We start from the raw sequence: 17,985 nt of genomic DNA on the forward strand, positions 1-17,985 counted from the left end.
AAAAAAAATTAGAAGTTTGATTGAAGCCTAAAATTCGAGCTTGATTGAAATGAAAGAATAGTTCACTCAATGCTCACTAAAAGGCTCCATGATTTTGAATGTCAAATTACCTCTATTATTTATAGAAGTTAATTAGGATGCTCTTCTATGTTTCTTAGCCATGTGGGATTGTTTTTAAAAAAAATTAAACCAAACAATATCATTTTGTTATGATTTTTTAACCCCAAATTTATTTTTTAATTATAGTTATATAATTATATTTATTATTTAATATGTTTTACCTTAAATATTATGTTGTAGTTAATTTGAATCATTTTGTTTCACTTAATTTTATGGTTTTTAACTTATATATGTTATGATTTACTTTGAATATGACTTGTGATATAAAAAATTATTTTTTATTAAATATTTTTGGTATTTTTATTTAATTTTTTAAATAATTATGACATCGTCTGATTCTTCCGACCGGTCGGACTGGTTCGACCAGTTGAACCAGTAAACCGATAACATGGCCGGTTCGCTAACTGGTCCGGTTCTGAAAACCATGATCCCACTCATTGTCTTACACCATCTTCCTCTCCCTTCAACCCATATTGTCGCCACAATCACTACTCTTACCGATAACAACTCCGATCACTGAAATCATTAAGTGACATCTATATTCCCCTCCTTTTATCACTTAAATCGTTAAGTAACATTTATATTATTATTCCCCTCAAACCTTTTTTATCACTGAAAATCGTTTAGTGACATCTATGTTCTCCTGCAGTTTGATCTCTTCGAAATACCTTAAAAGCTTCGAATGCCCTTCTCAGGAGCCAATAATTATAACGGTTATACATCATCACTTGACACGCACTTTCAGGTTGTACCCATCAGCAACAAACTCTATCTATTCATTTTCTTAGTTCACTCATCATGTTTGGGGTTTCCATTGGCATAAGGCATATAGAAAAGCATATATTTTCTCTGTAATGAGAGAAAATATGTTAACAATATGTAACCAATTTGATATTTAAATTCAATTTGGAAGTTTATAGTTATAAGTTTTTCTAAATCTTAATTGAAAATTTTCTTAGTTAATTTCGATGTATGCATGGGATATCGAGGTTGAGATAACAGGGATACAGCATGATTCTAGGTTGGTTAGTGCTGGGGATTTGTTTGTTTGTTGTGTTGGGAGAAAAACTGATGGGCATTTGTAATTGTACTTGAGTGAAGCTGTTGCTGTTGTAGCTAGGAAAGAGATTGATATTGAGGATACCCTGGGATGCAAGGCGTTAGTCATCGTCGAGGATGCTAATTCAGTTTTGCCTACATTAGCCGCATCATTTTATAGGCACCCTGGCTGTTATTGGGATCACTGGGACTATTGGCGAAACATCTTATTTGATAAAAGGGATATATGAGGCAATGGGTCTGAGGACCGGGATGTTAAGCACGGTATCTTATTATTATATTCATGGTGATAATAAGTTGGAATCACCAAATACAACCCCGGACGCTGTTTTGGTTAAGAATTTGATGGCAAAGATGTTGCATAATGGGACTGAGGCCGCTTTTATGGAGGCTTCTTCTCATGGACTGGCTTCAGGAAGGTGTAATGAGGTTGATTTTGATATCGCAGCGTTCACTAATTTGACTAGGGATCATTTAGATTTTCATGGGACTGAAGAGGAATATAGGGATGCTGAAGCGAACTTGTTTGCAAGGATGGTATGCTTGTTATGGTTATCTTTTAATTCCTACTTCAAATGAAAATCATGCTTTATCTGAATAGAATATCATTACCATTTTAACCTACTAATTATGTTGTTTCTGAAGTTATTGGTTGCCCTGGGGAGAGTGACCGGGGAAAAAGACCAATGATGGCAACAATTGCAGCAGATAAAAGTGAAGTGACTCTTCTGACATCTGATAATCCAAAGAGTGAAGATCCATGTAAGAAAATGGTACAATTAACATGAGCTGCAATGGCAGTTGCTTAGAAAAACAAACCAATTTACTTGTATGTTTCATCGTTTGATCAGTGGACATCTTGGAAGACATGTTAGCTGGCGTGGGGTGGACAATGCAGGATTATTTGAAATATGGAGAAAATGATTACTATCCGCCTCCCGCAAATGGTCATAGACTTTTTCTGCATGATACAAGGCGGGTAGCTGTACGTTGTGCTGTTGCCATGGGAGAAGAAGGCGATATGGTTGTAAGTTTTTTAAAGCTTGGATTGCTTTTTGAAGTATACTGGTTTGCTTCTATATTCCAGTAACTTAGAAAACCCACATATTCATGAGTACAGTTATATGTTTTTCTAAATGAGTGTTCTATGCTCTTGCAATGAACCTAATGTAACTTCAGTGCTCACACACCACAAATGAGTTGCACTGCCTACATAAAATTTGTTGAAATTTTAAGTTAGTTATTTCATATAGGTTTCTTGTTGAATTTTAAGAATTTTGGCTTTGGAGAATAAACCATGTGAATGTGTGTGTGTATTCCTCCCATTTTGCTTCCTGTGTGTATTCCTCCCATTTTGCTTCCTCATTTATGGTCATTCATTATTTGGATTGTGGGGGTTCAGTTCAAATAAGGTCAGTCATCTGTCTGGGCGTCAGGCTTGAATTTTCATGGGTTAATTATGTAGTCCTTGCCTCTCCTTCATGCTCTTTTTCTGCTCATACTAGTTGATGAGTAAAATTTGGTGCTGTGTGTTGCAGGTGATTGCCGGAAAAGGCCATGAAACACTTCAAATTGAAGGTGACAACAAAGAGTTCTTTGATGACTGTGAGGAATGACGGGAAGCATTGCAATATGTTGATCAACCCCACCAAGCAGGAATAGTCACCAGTGAATATCTATGCTTGTAGGTTCATTCTCTGTTAATTTTGCTTAATTATTGAAGAATACATATGCATGGATCAGTATGATGGCTTGTCCTAAGCAATTTTGCTATGGGGAAACTAGATGATATCAATGTTGTATTTGTTCAAAACTTTTTTAATCAATTGATAATACGCATCCTACAACGTAATTGTTTGAACCAAGAACTTTTAGAAAATAACGTTTATTTTTATCACTGAGAGTTATAGACACCTTGATGGGTTCGAGACTGGAGGTATTTTTAGTCAACTGATTTTTTTCTCGGTATAACACGCTTTAAAAAGATCCTATAAATTAGAAAGGCAAATCATTAACTATTATCAACCTTTAGCCAAATTCGGATTGGATGAACTAAATACAGGCAAATCACTCTTATTAACTATTAACACCAACTAACCAATTGTTTAATGCTCTTTCATTTATATATATCAAGTAAATATTAATTTAATCACCAAATCCATATAAATTAGATCAATCCCTTTAATTGATCATTAATAAGAAACACAGTTAAACCAAAACATCTCTCTTGCTAGCCACAGTCCAATCTCTCAAAGACAAAACAAGTTTTTCGTACAAGAAAAAAAATGAGTGCACCAAAGAGAACTTGGATTGTGTCTGCATCAATCTATGCATGCAGTTGAGGCATTGAAGGATCAAGGAATTTGCAGATGGAATTATACCCTAAGGCTTGCCAAGAACAACCTTAGTAGATCCTCCCCATCTTTGCGGTCTGAGGCACGGTCGGAGATGTTTCCGGCAACGGCGATGGCAATGACGAGTAAAATGAGGGAAGAGAAGAAGAAGAAGAAGAAGAACGAAAAGTCCATGAAAAAAGTGATGGAACTAAATTCATGGGTCCTAATACAATTAGGTTTTGATGTAAGTAGAAATCAAAGACCATGATTAAATGACTGTTTTGATCCTATTATTATTAATAGTTAAAGAATTGAAAGTTTTGGTTAAATGTTCTTATTGTCAGATGGATAGAGTGTCAATAGATTTGACTGGTTATTTATAAAAGTAATAAAATTATAATTAAATTAAATTTAAATAAATATTTATTTAAAATGTAAAATAATTTAAATAATTTAAATAATATTTTTCGAAATTGTATTAGTTTATTTATAATGCATATACACCTTAGACAAAATTGCTTGAACTTGAATCCTAAGAAAAAACCATTCCATTTTTTTTTTGTGCGCCGCAACAATGTAGGTCCCCCTGACGTTGGAGTACTGAGAATAAATACTAATGGTTTGGTTAACTCCAGCACCAACGAAGCAGTTGGTGGTGGTCTCATTTGAGACAGTGAAGGAAGATGGATTACTGGCTTTGTTTGGAATATTGATCGATGCTCCATCTTACATGCGGAGTTTTGGGCTATTATGGATGGTCTCTCTTAAGCATGGGAGAGTGGAGCTAGAAGCATTGAGATCGAAGTTGATAGCTCTGAAGCGGTGAGAATCCTGAATTGCTCACCTAAAGACCATGAACTTTCGATTGTACGTAGAATCCGTCACCTGTTAAATCGTCAGTGGAGGGTTCGGATCAACTGCATCAGCCGTGAGAGGAATGTCATTGCTGACTCGCTGGCCCGCCTTGGTCGCTCTTGTAGGCTCGGTTTGGATATCCTTAGACAACTACCAACCGGTCTGCAACTACTGCTCGACAAAGACATGATCGAAAGAGATCTCTAGTTACTTCTCCCTTTGCAACAACAACAAAAAAAATCCCTTTTTATCACTGAGGCTACTAACTGAAGTAGTGTTGTCGCATATTTATTCTGCTTCCTTGGATTAATGCAAGAAAAACTTATAAAAATGTACTTAAATTTTGTTATGTTAAACTATTTGGCTTAATTCAGCAATTCTCTCTCCTAATTCTTAAGATAAACTTGATCTTTGAGCTTATCATTATCACCCTCTGAATTGGATAAATCAATACAGTGCCATAATTAGAAGATAATCATCGAAGGAAATTCTTCTTGTTAATGGAAACTAATGCATATATGAGGAGAAAATAAAAACCATTACCATCTAGAAAATTTAATGGATAAAAAAGGAGAAAAGTCTGTAACAGCTGGCCAAGTTCTGTAAAAGGAGACCAGTGTAAGAGAATAAAAACTCCCAACTAAGGCTGAAAGAACCATCATGGACTATACATGGTATGGCAAATCTCTCATTTCACAACAGATCAAAAACAGTACAGAAAGTTTGGTGCAATTCCAAGACTGGAAAAAATAGAAAAAAGCCAGCTGCTGCTCTTCATTTTTGATTGCTTCAAAGCTTAAATACATGTATTGTTTAATATAATATTAGACCTGTTTTCGATTTAGACTGATATACGGTGAGAACACAAATCTTCTGTTCTTAATGGTTCTTCTGAATTGTGGTATTGTTTTATAACTTTTCTGGTGCAACTTTATGTTCTTATTTTTATAACTTCTCTGAGAATAATTATGAGACTTCTGGATTTCACTGCCCTGTAAAACTATGTACTTAGTCTTCTATGAATAAGGGTATCTGTCAAAGTTTATTCATTTCCTGTTTTTACTAGTATCATATGATTGATATTGTTGAAGTTTTGTGCTTTTACTAGATTGCTTTCCCCATTTGAATGAACATAATTTGAACAAGGGTATCTGTCAATCTTTCAATTTGTAGAAGGCCCTTAACATAAATGGGAGAATTGGAATTTCAGAAACATTGGGAGTTCAGGAGGAACGATGATAATGACCCAGATTCTTCATTCGATGATTCGATATCGTGTGACGGGTCATTTATCAGAAAGCAGAAGCTGGTATTGAGATTGATTTCATTCGGTGATGATGAGACCAGTGAAGTTAGCACACTTAAGCAGAAGAACGATACGAAATCCTGGAAAAGCTGGTCAGATCGATGTCGGGAAAGTTCAACTGGAAAGCATGCAATCCAATCGTCCGACTAATTCCGAGAAATGTATCCAAGTCCAATGCAATGCTGATTCTCAACAGCAGAACAATTCCCAGGAGAAAAATAAACAGCAGGTGCTGATTCGAGATGAGAAGCAACACCAAGAGGACTTTGGTTATGACATGGATAGATCTTTAGCTAGAGTCCCTACAGGTATTGGTGCTTCTGGTTCTACTGATTATTAAATGCATTAGGAGATGGACTCGGCTCTGGAAAATTTGTTGAGCTTATTTCTTCATCAAAGAGGAACGGAGATAGCTTGTCTATAGCTGCTGCGAAGCCGAATCTTCAAACAACTGATGCTGGTCAAAATGTTCAAGTCCGGAGTAATACCAGCGCTGTTTCAGCTTCTGCTGTTTCAGCTACAGAAGCTAAAAAAGCTAAGGGTGGATCTTTGAAGAGAAGGGTAAAAGGAAAGAAAACCATTGAATTCTTGGCGATCACCATCAAGTGCCCAAAGATCAAGCCGATCAAGGCCAATCCATTAGAACGGCGGTAGCCGGTATTAATGTAGAAAAGCTAGGATCACCTGTTCAAAATTTTCTATCTAGTCCCTTCGGTCCGGCACCTTGGTCAATGTATCCATTGTTACCGACTCTTTTAACTGAGCAAATAGCTTCAAATCAAGTGCTTGATGCTTCATTATACAACTATATTCTACCTAGAGCTGCTGAGACGAAAAGGTTCATCGAAAGTGTGATCCTTTTTCCCCTATATAAACCTGGATTTCATGACTTAGGGAGTTGGTTATTGAGTCACTGTTTAGCTAGCAGAATATTTTTTGTGCTGCTAAAAAATATACTTCTTTTATCAGTTCATCTGTTCCAATGTGGATGGAATCACTAAATAAGTTTGAAATTCCACACACACACACATATATAATGAATTATGTTATACATCTGATTCTCTCCCCATTTAAAAGATCCTATCTGTCCGCCATAAATGACTGTATGATTAAACAAAGGATTTTCCTCGCTTCCTCCTTATGTTGGAGACTTTTGATTTTTCTTTTAAAATTTTTAAAATGACATCCCACCATCATTTTAAGTTTTGTTGATGGATAAATTGAGATTGTAGTGGCCTTTAACGGTTCATTCCTTCCGGGTTTAAGTGAACAATAGCTGATTATTCCAAGAGAAGAATAGATCGATCAAGCTAAAAATAACATGAATAATCGTTAAGGCAGAAAAAGCACGGGGGGAGAGAGAAAAGAGAAAGCCCAACGAGAAAATTCAAGCCCCTTTCCTCCAAAATTGTTTAAAGATTTTAGCACAATTTCTTATTGTCAGTATTAGATCTATGGTTATAATCAATAGGTTGATAGGATAGATAAATTAACTGCGAAATAATAATTTGACTCTGACAACAAAAAATGGCAATAGATATATCACTTCCGGAAGATCTGAAGGAGGTATTAATAACAATAATCTTGTTTATCTTTCACATACTTGGTTTAATAACCCTTTTACTTGCACAAAGGTGAGACCTTTGTTAGGGGTAACATACCCACATGCATGGTCCAACTATGAACTAACATAACACGCGTCCCTGACGTTTTGATGTTGAAAGATTGGTTTTTTGGGGGAGAGAAGAGACCCCATTGATTCTACTTTATCTCCTTCTGTGGTGAATAGATCCAAATCGCTGTCGAAATGGGAGATCATTAGAAGGGATGAATTTTCCATTTTAAAATATTCCAGAAAAAGGATCATGTGATTCGTTCACAAATCACAACCGTCTTTCCTTGTTTTGATGTGCAACTTGAGAGAGGCCAAATAATTCACTTTGGGTTTTGAGTATTTGACGGTTGCTTTGGTTTGCTTTGCGTTATCAGCTCACTTTCTTCCAAAGCCAGTAGATCCATCGCTCTCATTTATTAACTGCCACGACCCTTTCTCATGCTCTTGTGTTTCTTTTATTAATTTGTTGTTAATCTTAAATTTTATTGATACTGAAGAAGCAAACAAAAAGCCAACAATCATTGATTTCTGTAATGCAAATAAACAAGGGAACTTCAAACAGTCCCTAAGGTAGACGGATTAAGAATATAAGGGAAACTCCATCAATGGATTTGCGGTGTTTTTGCAGAGTCTTCCTAATAACAGCTCTGATTTCACTTGTTCGACAGCCGTTTTCTGTTAGAGCCGGTGATATAGTACACGACGATGATTTAGCTCCGAAAAAGCCCGGTTGTGAGAACGATTTCGTTCTGGTAAATCATTCGAAAAATCTACCTTTTCTCGTTTCTTTGTTTTCTCAACTTGGTTTTGCTTAAATTTCAGCTTGATTCCTTATTTTCTTCCCCATTAATCTTGGTACTTGGTAGCAGTAAGCACTAAGCACTTAAATTTGTTCCCCCTCCTTTTCTATTAGCAATGGAATCTTCAAGTCTCGAAGTAGGCGTTTTGGATGTTGAGCTTTAGAGTTATATCTCTCTTCGTTTTGGTAAATTGTATGTCGGTATGTTGTAAAGAATTTATTTTACCTTTTACTTTCTAGTTGCTGGTCGTATATTACATTTCTAGATTGATAGTTATTGACTTAATGTTTGTCTAAGTAGTTTTTATCTTGTAGAAGTTTTCAAAATTGGAAAGAGGGGTGTATAAGAGCTATGTACTTTCATGTATTATATGGGATTTCCTGTCCTTTCTGTTAACTGTCATTTTGGTTCCCCTTTTAGCTTAGAGTTCTCCATGTTATTGGGGTGAAGCTGTATTTTTAGCACCGAATTGTGATATTTATCTTATTGAGCTTTGTCATTGTTTTTATTGTCTATAGAGTTTAACTATCCTCGAAATTGATAGGTCAAAGTTCAAACCTGGGTTGATGGCATAGAGAATGCCGAGTTTGTTGGTGTAGGTGCCAGATTTGGTAGTACTATAGTATCAAAGGAGAAAAATGCAAATCAAAGACGCCTCATTCTTTCTGACCCTCGAGATTGTTGTAGTGCCCCAAAGAATAAGGTTTGTTTTTTGATTACCTTATACTCTTGCATCTACTTGTGATCATGCAAAACAATCTAATATGATAGTATATTTTAGATACTAATACCATGCATAATTTTGATTTTGTTAGCTTGCTAATGATGTCATTATGGTGGACCGAGGCCACTGCAAGTTCACAACCAAGGCAAACAATGCACAGGCAGCTCATGCTTCAGCTGTTCTCATTATAAATAATGAAAAGGGTAATCAATCATTTTATTTCGATTTGATTCATGTGCTAATCAGTTGGGGTTTGGAAAAAAATGGTCTTATGTCATTTTTCTGGAAATTTTACCCGTTTGAATTGCCTTGAATAAGTATGTGCCTGGCAGTACACACTTTTTAAATTATTGTTGGATGAATAGTTTGACCTAGAAAGATGACATATTGGAACACGTGAATTCCTTGTAGAACTCTACAAGATGGTATGCGAGCCAGATGAAACCGATCTGGATATAGATATACCTGCTGTCATGCTCCCACAAGATGCTGGTGCAAGCTTGGAGAAAATGCTGACAAGTAATTCGTCAGGTAAGCTTCTACTCTTATTTGTTTTTCTAAAAAAATCACCTGCATATATGATCAACCTACCAAGTCTAGTACTTGTTTCTTTCTAAATACTTTGTGCTTTTGCAGTGTCTGTACAGCTTTACTCTCCGACGCGACCACTAGTTGACATAGCTGAAGTGTTCCTATGGTTGATGGCAGTTGGTACCATATTGTGTGCTTCGTATTGGTCTGCTTGGAGTGCTAGAGAAGCTGCTATTGAACAGGACAAACTATTAAAGGTCACCTTAAGTTAATTTTACATATTTTCCCATGCAGTATGTCTGGAGTTGTATCATGTTTATAGCTATATTATGCTTATTAATTTGTAAACCTTATGTTGTAAATGCAGGATGCCTTGGATGAAATTCCCGACACCATACCTGTAGGTTCTGGTGGTATTGTGGACATCAACATCACATCAGCTGTCTTATTTGTTGTCGTTGCTTCCTGCTTCTTGGTTATGTTTTACAAACTTATGTCATATTGGTTTGTTGAGCTCTTGGTGGTTCTTTTCTGCATAGGTGGTGTGGAGGTACAACTTTCTTTCATTGTCTGATTCCTGGTTATTATTCATTTATGCATGCATGCATATGGAGCATCTCTTAATTCGTGTTATAGTTTGGCATGGAAAACATCTTTCTCTAAACTTTAGCGATCTTTTTTTGACTTCTTCCAGATATTTCAATGAAGTATTAGCATGTAACTCTAAAGTTCAATATATTTGCAGGGCCTTCAAACTTGCTCGGTTGCTTTACTGTCAAGGTATTTGTGTGTTTCTTTCTTAGTATGAATTTAGTATCTCATGAGAAGTTTGCCTTTTGACACCTGCCAAGTCATCCACTTGTCTTATTGTTGATTGATTCTTGTATATTTACTGTTGATCGTGTTTTGTTATTTTATTCTCTGCGATCTGCATGATATAAAAGGATGGTGATAACCAGCGAAATATTATGAAAAGTTGAAGAAAAGGATTTTGTTTGAAAACTATATCGGGTCTTAACGGGGTCAACACTCTTTAATAGATGAAGAAAAATGGTTGCAATTTGTATTTATGGATGCTTGTTTGATTTCCGAGATAAACACAATTATGTAGTTTACAACCTTCACTGAAGTAAATTGAATTCTCTTTTCAAGGTTGTGAATAAATTTTTTATATCTCACAGGTGGTTCAAGCATTGTGGAGAGTCATATATTAAAGTGCCTTTTTTTGGAGTTCTCTCGTACCTTACATTGGCTGTTTCCCCCTTCTGCATAGCATTTGCTGTCGTTTGGGCTGTTTATCGCGATGTTTCCTTTGCTTGGATAGGTCAAGATATATTGGTAACGATATAGTTTCTTGTTAAGTTTCCTAATATATTTCAAGATTATCAAACTTCAGTTATGTGAATGATTAAAAATCCATTTTTTGGTCTAGATTTTTATCCTTTCATTTGTTGAGGCTCTAAATTTTGTGTTCTGGCTAAAGGTTAGCTACCATCATTGCTGATAATAGGCAAGCTATTCTGATCCATGAGTCTTTATGAGTTCAGTAGCTATGTTTGATACACCGTATGTGCCCTGTCTTGTGGCGTAATATTTTCTTCCCATAACTTTTAATGAGGCCTCCTATTCCTCTCAAAAAAAATTTCTTCCCATAACTGTGAAGAGTGAGTTTAAAACAAGTTTACGTTCCAACTAATAGGTGATTTATTCCTCTTCTAGGTTCAAAATAGACTCTTTTTTTTTGCTTTCCATCTTAAGTGCATGTATTACAACACCATGCCAACGAATGTTGATACAATCACTATTTAGGTGGATGGATATGAGTCATACTGCTTATTCCAAGTTCTTGTACTTGTCTTCCTTTCTTGCCTTTTTTAATACGACGATGCAGGATTTACATGACTGATATTTTTTTTCTTTCAGGGAATTGCTCTGATAATCACAGTTCTGCAAATTGTCCACGTACCTAATCTCAAGGTAACATTACAACTGTATTTACTCCCATCTCATTATATGACTTGAATGGACCCTCGTTAGATTCCTTAGTTTTTCTATTTGGGACCCTAAAATTATCAAATATTCAATGATTTTGATAAACACAGCTATTTCTAGGAAACAATTTGTTATTCTGAGTTCTGACATATTTCTGAATCAGGTGGGAACAGTTCTACTAAGTTGTGCCTTCTTATACGACATATTTGGGTATTTGTTTCAAAAAAGTTGTTCCATGAAAGCGTGATGATTGTGGTAAGTAATCCACCTTTTCCAACTCTAGCCCATGTGCTATATCAGAATTAGAAGGGTAGTTTTTAGACTATCAAGGATATTCAAAATATGAAAGGCTAGAAGGTATTACTGATTGCTTGTATCTCTTTCATAGGTAGCTCGTGGGGATAAAAGTGGGGAGGATGGCATCCCAATGCTACTGAAGATACCACGCATGTTTGATCCATGGGTGGTTATAGCATAATAGGATTTGGTGACATTCTTTTACCTGGATTGTTGATAGCATTTTCACTCAGGTTTGGACTGCACTCTTTGCTTGTTAAACCTGTTATTAATGCTGCTGTTCTGTATTTGCAAACTTGTCCCTTAATATCCGTGCCTTACTTCTAGGAGAAAATGCCCTTCCATGCTTCTTCGAACAATCTGTTTACCCTCCCATGTTGTACAGTTTTGTTTAAAATATTTGACTAGTTAACGCGGAGCATTTTGAGCCGAATATAATTTTTAAATGATTCTATGATATAGTCTATAAAGAAAACATGTGCACTGTCCACCGATGCAATATCTATTGAGTGTCTAATGTTTCAGGCTACAAGAATGAGGTTCATGCATCATTTTCCTGACCAAGGATGATCTGAAATTCAGAAACGACAGTTTTTTCTTTTATGCTAAAATTCTAATTTCAAAGGCATGCTTTTTTGGCATTTTAGTTCTCAAATTGTTATTGATTTATCAACTTGGTAGCAAGAACTCACACAAACCACTTGTGCTTAAAGGTATGATTGGCTGGCGAACAAGACTCTTCGAGCTGGCTACTTCTTGTGGGCAATGGTTGCTTATGGCTTAGGTAAGAGTTGATGAAGAAATCTTGTTGATCTGATTAACAGAAAGAAGCTTATTTTTCTTGTTAAGAGTGACCAATAAGACATTTTATTTGTGGGCAAAGGCATTAAAACACTTATGAAATTCTCTAGACGCCATTGCCATCATTCACCTGGGTTTTGCAAATGACAGTTTTCTACTACTTTCTCAACCCATGGCAGGTCTTCTCATTACATACGTGGCTCTGAATTTGATGGATGGACATGGTCAACCAGCACTCCTTTACATTGTCCCTTTTACACTGGGTAAATTTGTCTACTAAAAGCGGTTTTCTCTGAAACCGAAAGCATCAGTTCATTTCTCTCAGTTTACGAAAATTCCATACCTTGTTGCAGGAACCTTTATAACCCTAGGAAAAAAGAGAGGTGATCTAAGAGTCCTGTGGACAAGAGGAGAACCAGCAAGACCCTGTCCCCATATCCGACTCGAACATCAGCATCATGAAGAGTTGGGTGATGACGACCATTAGTAAGACCCTTTTCCTTTTATTGTATTGTAGAAATTGCTGTGTTACTGAGGCTGTTCATTTGAAACTTACTTTAGCTCTAGCATAAGTCTTGATGCTCTTTGAAGCTAATGAGGTGGGGCATGTTATCAATTAACAAAGATAGTGTGTCATTCAGAAGAAAACAAAACAAGTGTGCATTTGATAAGCTTTAAAGAACCTCACCATTTACTTCAATTTGATGCAAGTACTTTTTGTATACGGAAATTTTCAGAGTTGGAACTGAAAATGTAATTGTACTTTATATTGTGGCTAAGATTAAATCAAGAAAGGCCAAGTTTTCCTTGGTTTGCCAACTTTTTTTTTTCCCTTTGATCTTCTGGAATTGAAATGAAGAAAGCTTGAAGGAGACTGAATCAACAACATTCTATCATATTCTCAAGAAAGTCAACATCAGCATTTATCTTTAGTTCTAAATCATGAATAGATCGGGACAGCTCAAGTATTAACAAACTAACGTGGGTCATTTCGGTTGGTTAAATATTCATCAACACCTTTGGTCTTCATTTGGCTTCTCAAAGAAAAGAAGTGCTAAAGTAAACAATGTTTGGTTGGCGTAGATTTGAATACTCTTAAATGTTTAGTGATGTTTATTTAGAAATTGAAATGTTCAGTTAGTTTAGATCTTTGAAATAGCGCAATCCATTGTTGAAGATTAACCTCTCAAATATGATAGAAGGAAATCACTTGGTAAACAGAAGGAAATCTTGAATGTATTTGCTGAAGATTCCATCGAGAGATTGATTCTTTTCTCACCAACTTGCCCCAGGATGGGGTAAAAGAATGTGTTGGAGAAGAAGAGGAGTTGGGGGAAGAGGAGGAGAAGATGAGCTCACTGTACTTCTCTTTTTGTCCCCTCAATTATCACGCGAAATCATCAATTCTATTTTTACATATTGTTAGGCTTGATTCTTACCCACGTGGACCCAAACTTTTCCCAACGAATTCAATTACTCGTATTAATCGATAAATCCTTAATTCAAGTTAGTACTTAAAAATAAACGTAAAAATTTGGATCGTTACACCAATATACATGAGAGAAGATTTTTTCATTTCTTGTGAACCTTTACAAATTAATTCTCTTTACCAATATACATATTACGTTTAATGAATTATTATGAAATTTCTATTTTTTATGGATACAATTTTTTTCTTCTTTGCTATAAATCATATTATTTTATCGAAGTATTCGTGTACAACTTTTATTATATTTATAAATGAATGAATATTAGCATTTGACTCAATGAGTATGCATTTGGTCTTCAATGTTCCGATTTTCTGGGACTCATAATCCAATTGTGTACGACGATGATCTATACTATTGTTTTACTTTATTTCCTAAAGAAACGGCAGAAGTATAATTAATTTAAAATGTGTAATTATTAATAAGTCTATGTACAAATGGTGGCATTAGTAAAGCTATTTATTGTCTAACCACAAGCTCGTCGGTTTTTTAGCAACAATACAGTTAAAACAACAATATTAGGGGCAAAAACACAAGTGAGAGTAGAGGGTAGGGTTGGGTGGAGGCTCTAAACATTTTTCTTTGGCCTTAAAAAGCTGTCTTAATTGTCAGCTGCCATGTTACAACCAAAAATTTCAGCTTTTTTGTTTGACGTTTTAATTCAATTGGTCAGGCTGTGTGGACTATTTATGATAAACTTATTTACCGTTTAATTCATACCCAATGTGACTGGAAAATCTTTGAAGATGACAAATTGTGGCAATTTATGATATCATGGTTCTCTGTTTCTAAATTGTTCCAACAATAAACATGAAACTCTGCATCTATGGCAGTCACCAAAAGCACAAACTGAAGTTTGTGAAGTTTTATTTAGCGTATAATTTGGCATTCGCTTTTATTCTTATTTCACTTGTAAAAATACATCTATAGATGACTTATAATGAAGATATTTAACTTCTCATCTCCTTCCTCCACCATCTCATATTCACAAAATTTTCACCAGAATTCAAGTAAACCCATTTCCCCCAGTTTTGCATATTTTTTCCAGGACAGGCTTGAGGTTTCTTGGGTGCACCTCCATCAACAGCCCATATTTCATGAACAGAGTTAGTGATATCTTCTGCTCTACCCGGTGCCACCTTAAGATGGTGTCGGACCAGCACTGCCGCCGCTATCGATTTCATCTGGAGATAAGCTAGATCTTTACCTAAACAGATTTGTTGAGAACATCTATCTCTTTTCCACTTTTATTTTAATGTTTTTGATGAGTGCATGGATCTGATTAACTCGGCTTTCAAATATAAACAGCACATTGCCATTAATGGCCGACTCAGGTCGTTGAGAAAAAGCACTACCAGATCAGTTAGAGCTTGCAACGAGTACCCAGTTAAATCATATTATTAAATTTATCATTATTTAATAAATATATTTTTATTATGATTCTTAATTTTCTCTAATATCTTTACTTTTATTTTTATTTATAAATGACGTGTCTGTAGGAAGAAAGGGAAATAATAAGACTGGTTGAGCAACTACACTCCCTACATATGTAAATGTAAATTTTCGTGTACATAAAACAAAATATATTTTTGGTTAGCACCTTTTATTTATATTACACGTGACTTGCACATTTTTACATTTTTATTATACTTCTTTATTTTGCTATAAAAGTTTAATCAAATTTATCAGAATTACTACAGACTTCTTTAACATCGTATAAAAACAAAACCATTATAATACCCAAAAAGTAAAACAGATGGGGTCTTATTCGAATTTAGTTTATAAATGTTAAACTATTTTACATGATTTTTTTGTCATCTTAAAGGTAAACTGTTAAAATAATCATTTTTATTACATTGTTTTGGTGATTAATTTTAGAATTGTATTCACATCAAGTGCAGTAGCTGTTTGGAAAGATTTACGAGAGAGATTTGACAAATTTGATGGATCTAGAATTTATTTTTTGCATCCATCGTTAGCGACTCTTGTTCAAGGTTATTCTTTTGTTCTGGTTTACTATACTCGCTTGAAATTGTTGTGGGGTGAATACATTTATTTTCATCTTGTGAGTGCAAAGTTTCTAGATAGAATTCAACTCATATTATACAATGAGACATGTTCAACCATTCCGAGTCAAATCTTGATCATAAAGCCTCTACCCATAATTAATCAAGCATACTCAACGATTGTGCAAGAGGAGTCATAACGCATAAAACTCTCTGCAGGATCCATCAGTGAAGCCTCTGTCATGTTTACAAATACTTCCAATGTAACACCCTGATTTCTGGGTTGTTAGTTTCAGGTAAACCCGAGTGAATTCTATATAGGCCAAGAATCCATTTAGATGTGTTAGGCTAAGTTTGGTTTGTTCAAGTTTTCGCATGAGCGGTAAATCCGAGTGAATTCTATACGACTTTGAAGTAGTCATAGTCATAGAAGGTGATTCCCCATGTGCGGTAAAAAAAAAACGATGGCTGTTCATCTGCTGGAAAACTGAGGTTTTAGGTGGGGAGTCAGCCCAATTCAATTAGGGTTAGTATTGTAAATCCGTTTATTCTAGATTAGAGCATTGACCTAACCCTTGCCCTTGGTTTTTGTAGGCCCATCAGATATAACACTGTTTAAACATCGCGTGATGGCTTTGGGTAGCTAATGCTCCTGTCAAGGCACGTGACTCTCGCATGGCTGTCACACATTAATAGAGCATTAGATATATAATTTTGAGAATTCAATCGATCCGCGTTTAGTTGGCAGAAAATATCATTATCAAGAGAAAATATTTTTTTTGAAATTACATTTTTTATATTTGGTTCACAGAAAATATTATTATTGTATAATATTTTTTTTCTTAATAGTAACATTTTTTAATTAAAATGATATGAATGTCTTTTTCTCCAAATTTTAACATATTAACCAATTCACATTACTTTTGACAAGAATATGTTTAGACTAATTAATTTTTTTATAATGATCGTTCTCAATTCTTTTTTTTTTTACTTTACTCAAAATTATAAACATAATAATAATATACAAAGAGTTTAACTTAATAAACTATTAATAAATTTGAATTTTTAAAATTGTTTTATATTTCAATATTCAATATATTGTTATAAAACAATTTAAACGAAGAAATAAGAAGAAGAAGAACAAGGAGAAGAGATATAACGATACAGAGAGAGAATTGTATTATTATCTTAATATGATTTGTGTACAATGCTTTCTTTAAACTACATATTTAAAAGCATAAATAGTATATATCACGTTGAACTCTATCTCTAATGGATATTAAAGTCATAATAATAAAATATATCAAAAACCCTATCTTATAGATAGAGATAAAAGATAGAAATGGACATCCACATAAATAAATATTCATAACACTCCCCCTTAGATGTTTATGAACATAATGTGCCTCGTTAAAATCTTACTAAAATAAAATGTTGTGGAGGAAAAATCTTAATTAAGGAAAAGAGTACACATATCTTTTTATATGTATAATATGATGTATCATGAAAAACCTTACTAGGAAAACCCAGTGAGACAAAACTTTGGTTAAGGGAAAAAGAGTACAACATGTATTTACTTCCCCCTCATGATAAAATCACATAAGATATTTGGATATTACAACTCAATCTTGAATACAATCTTCAAATGTTCAAGTAAACAATACACCAATGAATAAATCTTTTTCAAATTACCACTTGAACAAATTCGTTAAATATTTGCATTACTCTTCTTTTAAAGATCATGAGGGAGGAAACTTTAGAAAAATATATTTCCTTTGATGTATCATCTTTTCAATTGATCTAATTTAAGTACTTGATCTACAGGTCGAGATAAAACTTGATTTCAAGATTTTTTTATTATCTCAAATATGCTTTTAAATGATCAAGATACTTTTGAAACTCTTCAAAATTCTATTTTAAAGCTTTTCAGGAGTTCCAATAATTATCATAGTTTGATCTTAATGTCTTTATAAAGACATATGGACAAGTAGACCCTCATTGATTTAGATATATCATACACACTTAGATCGATTCATTCAATCTAAATAGTTGAGCA

General features: G+C 34.6%; 1 protein-coding gene and 1 pseudogene across 1 annotated transcript; both read left to right on the top strand.

Annotated features, from left to right (window-relative positions):
• The first annotated feature begins 508 nt into the window (after positions 1-508).
• On the top strand, positions 509-2,867 carry LOC120114453 (annotated as a pseudogene).
• Positions 2,868-7,532: 4,665 nt separating this feature from the next.
• Positions 7,533-13,111, top strand: LOC120114398 (signal peptide peptidase-like 2). The gene is given in 16 exon segments (XM_039135339.1): positions 7,533-8,043; positions 8,636-8,794; positions 8,907-9,018; positions 9,227-9,346; positions 9,452-9,603; positions 9,714-9,896; positions 10,092-10,126; positions 10,528-10,684; positions 11,270-11,323; positions 11,502-11,541; positions 11,544-11,593; positions 11,727-11,799; positions 11,802-11,868; positions 12,349-12,419; positions 12,616-12,699; positions 12,790-13,111. Coding segments are annotated over 16 exon segments (1,638 nt in total). The 5' UTR covers positions 7,533-7,896; the 3' UTR covers positions 12,924-13,111.
• The last annotated feature ends 4,874 nt before the right edge of the window (positions 13,112-17,985 follow it).

Source organism: Hibiscus syriacus, unplaced genomic scaffold, assembly GCF_006381635.1.
Source record: "Hibiscus syriacus cultivar Baekdansim isolate YM2019G1 unplaced genomic scaffold, ASM638163v2 tig00110223_pilon, whole genome shotgun sequence".
In the NCBI taxonomy this organism is placed as follows: Eukaryota; Viridiplantae; Streptophyta; class Magnoliopsida; order Malvales; family Malvaceae; genus Hibiscus; species Hibiscus syriacus.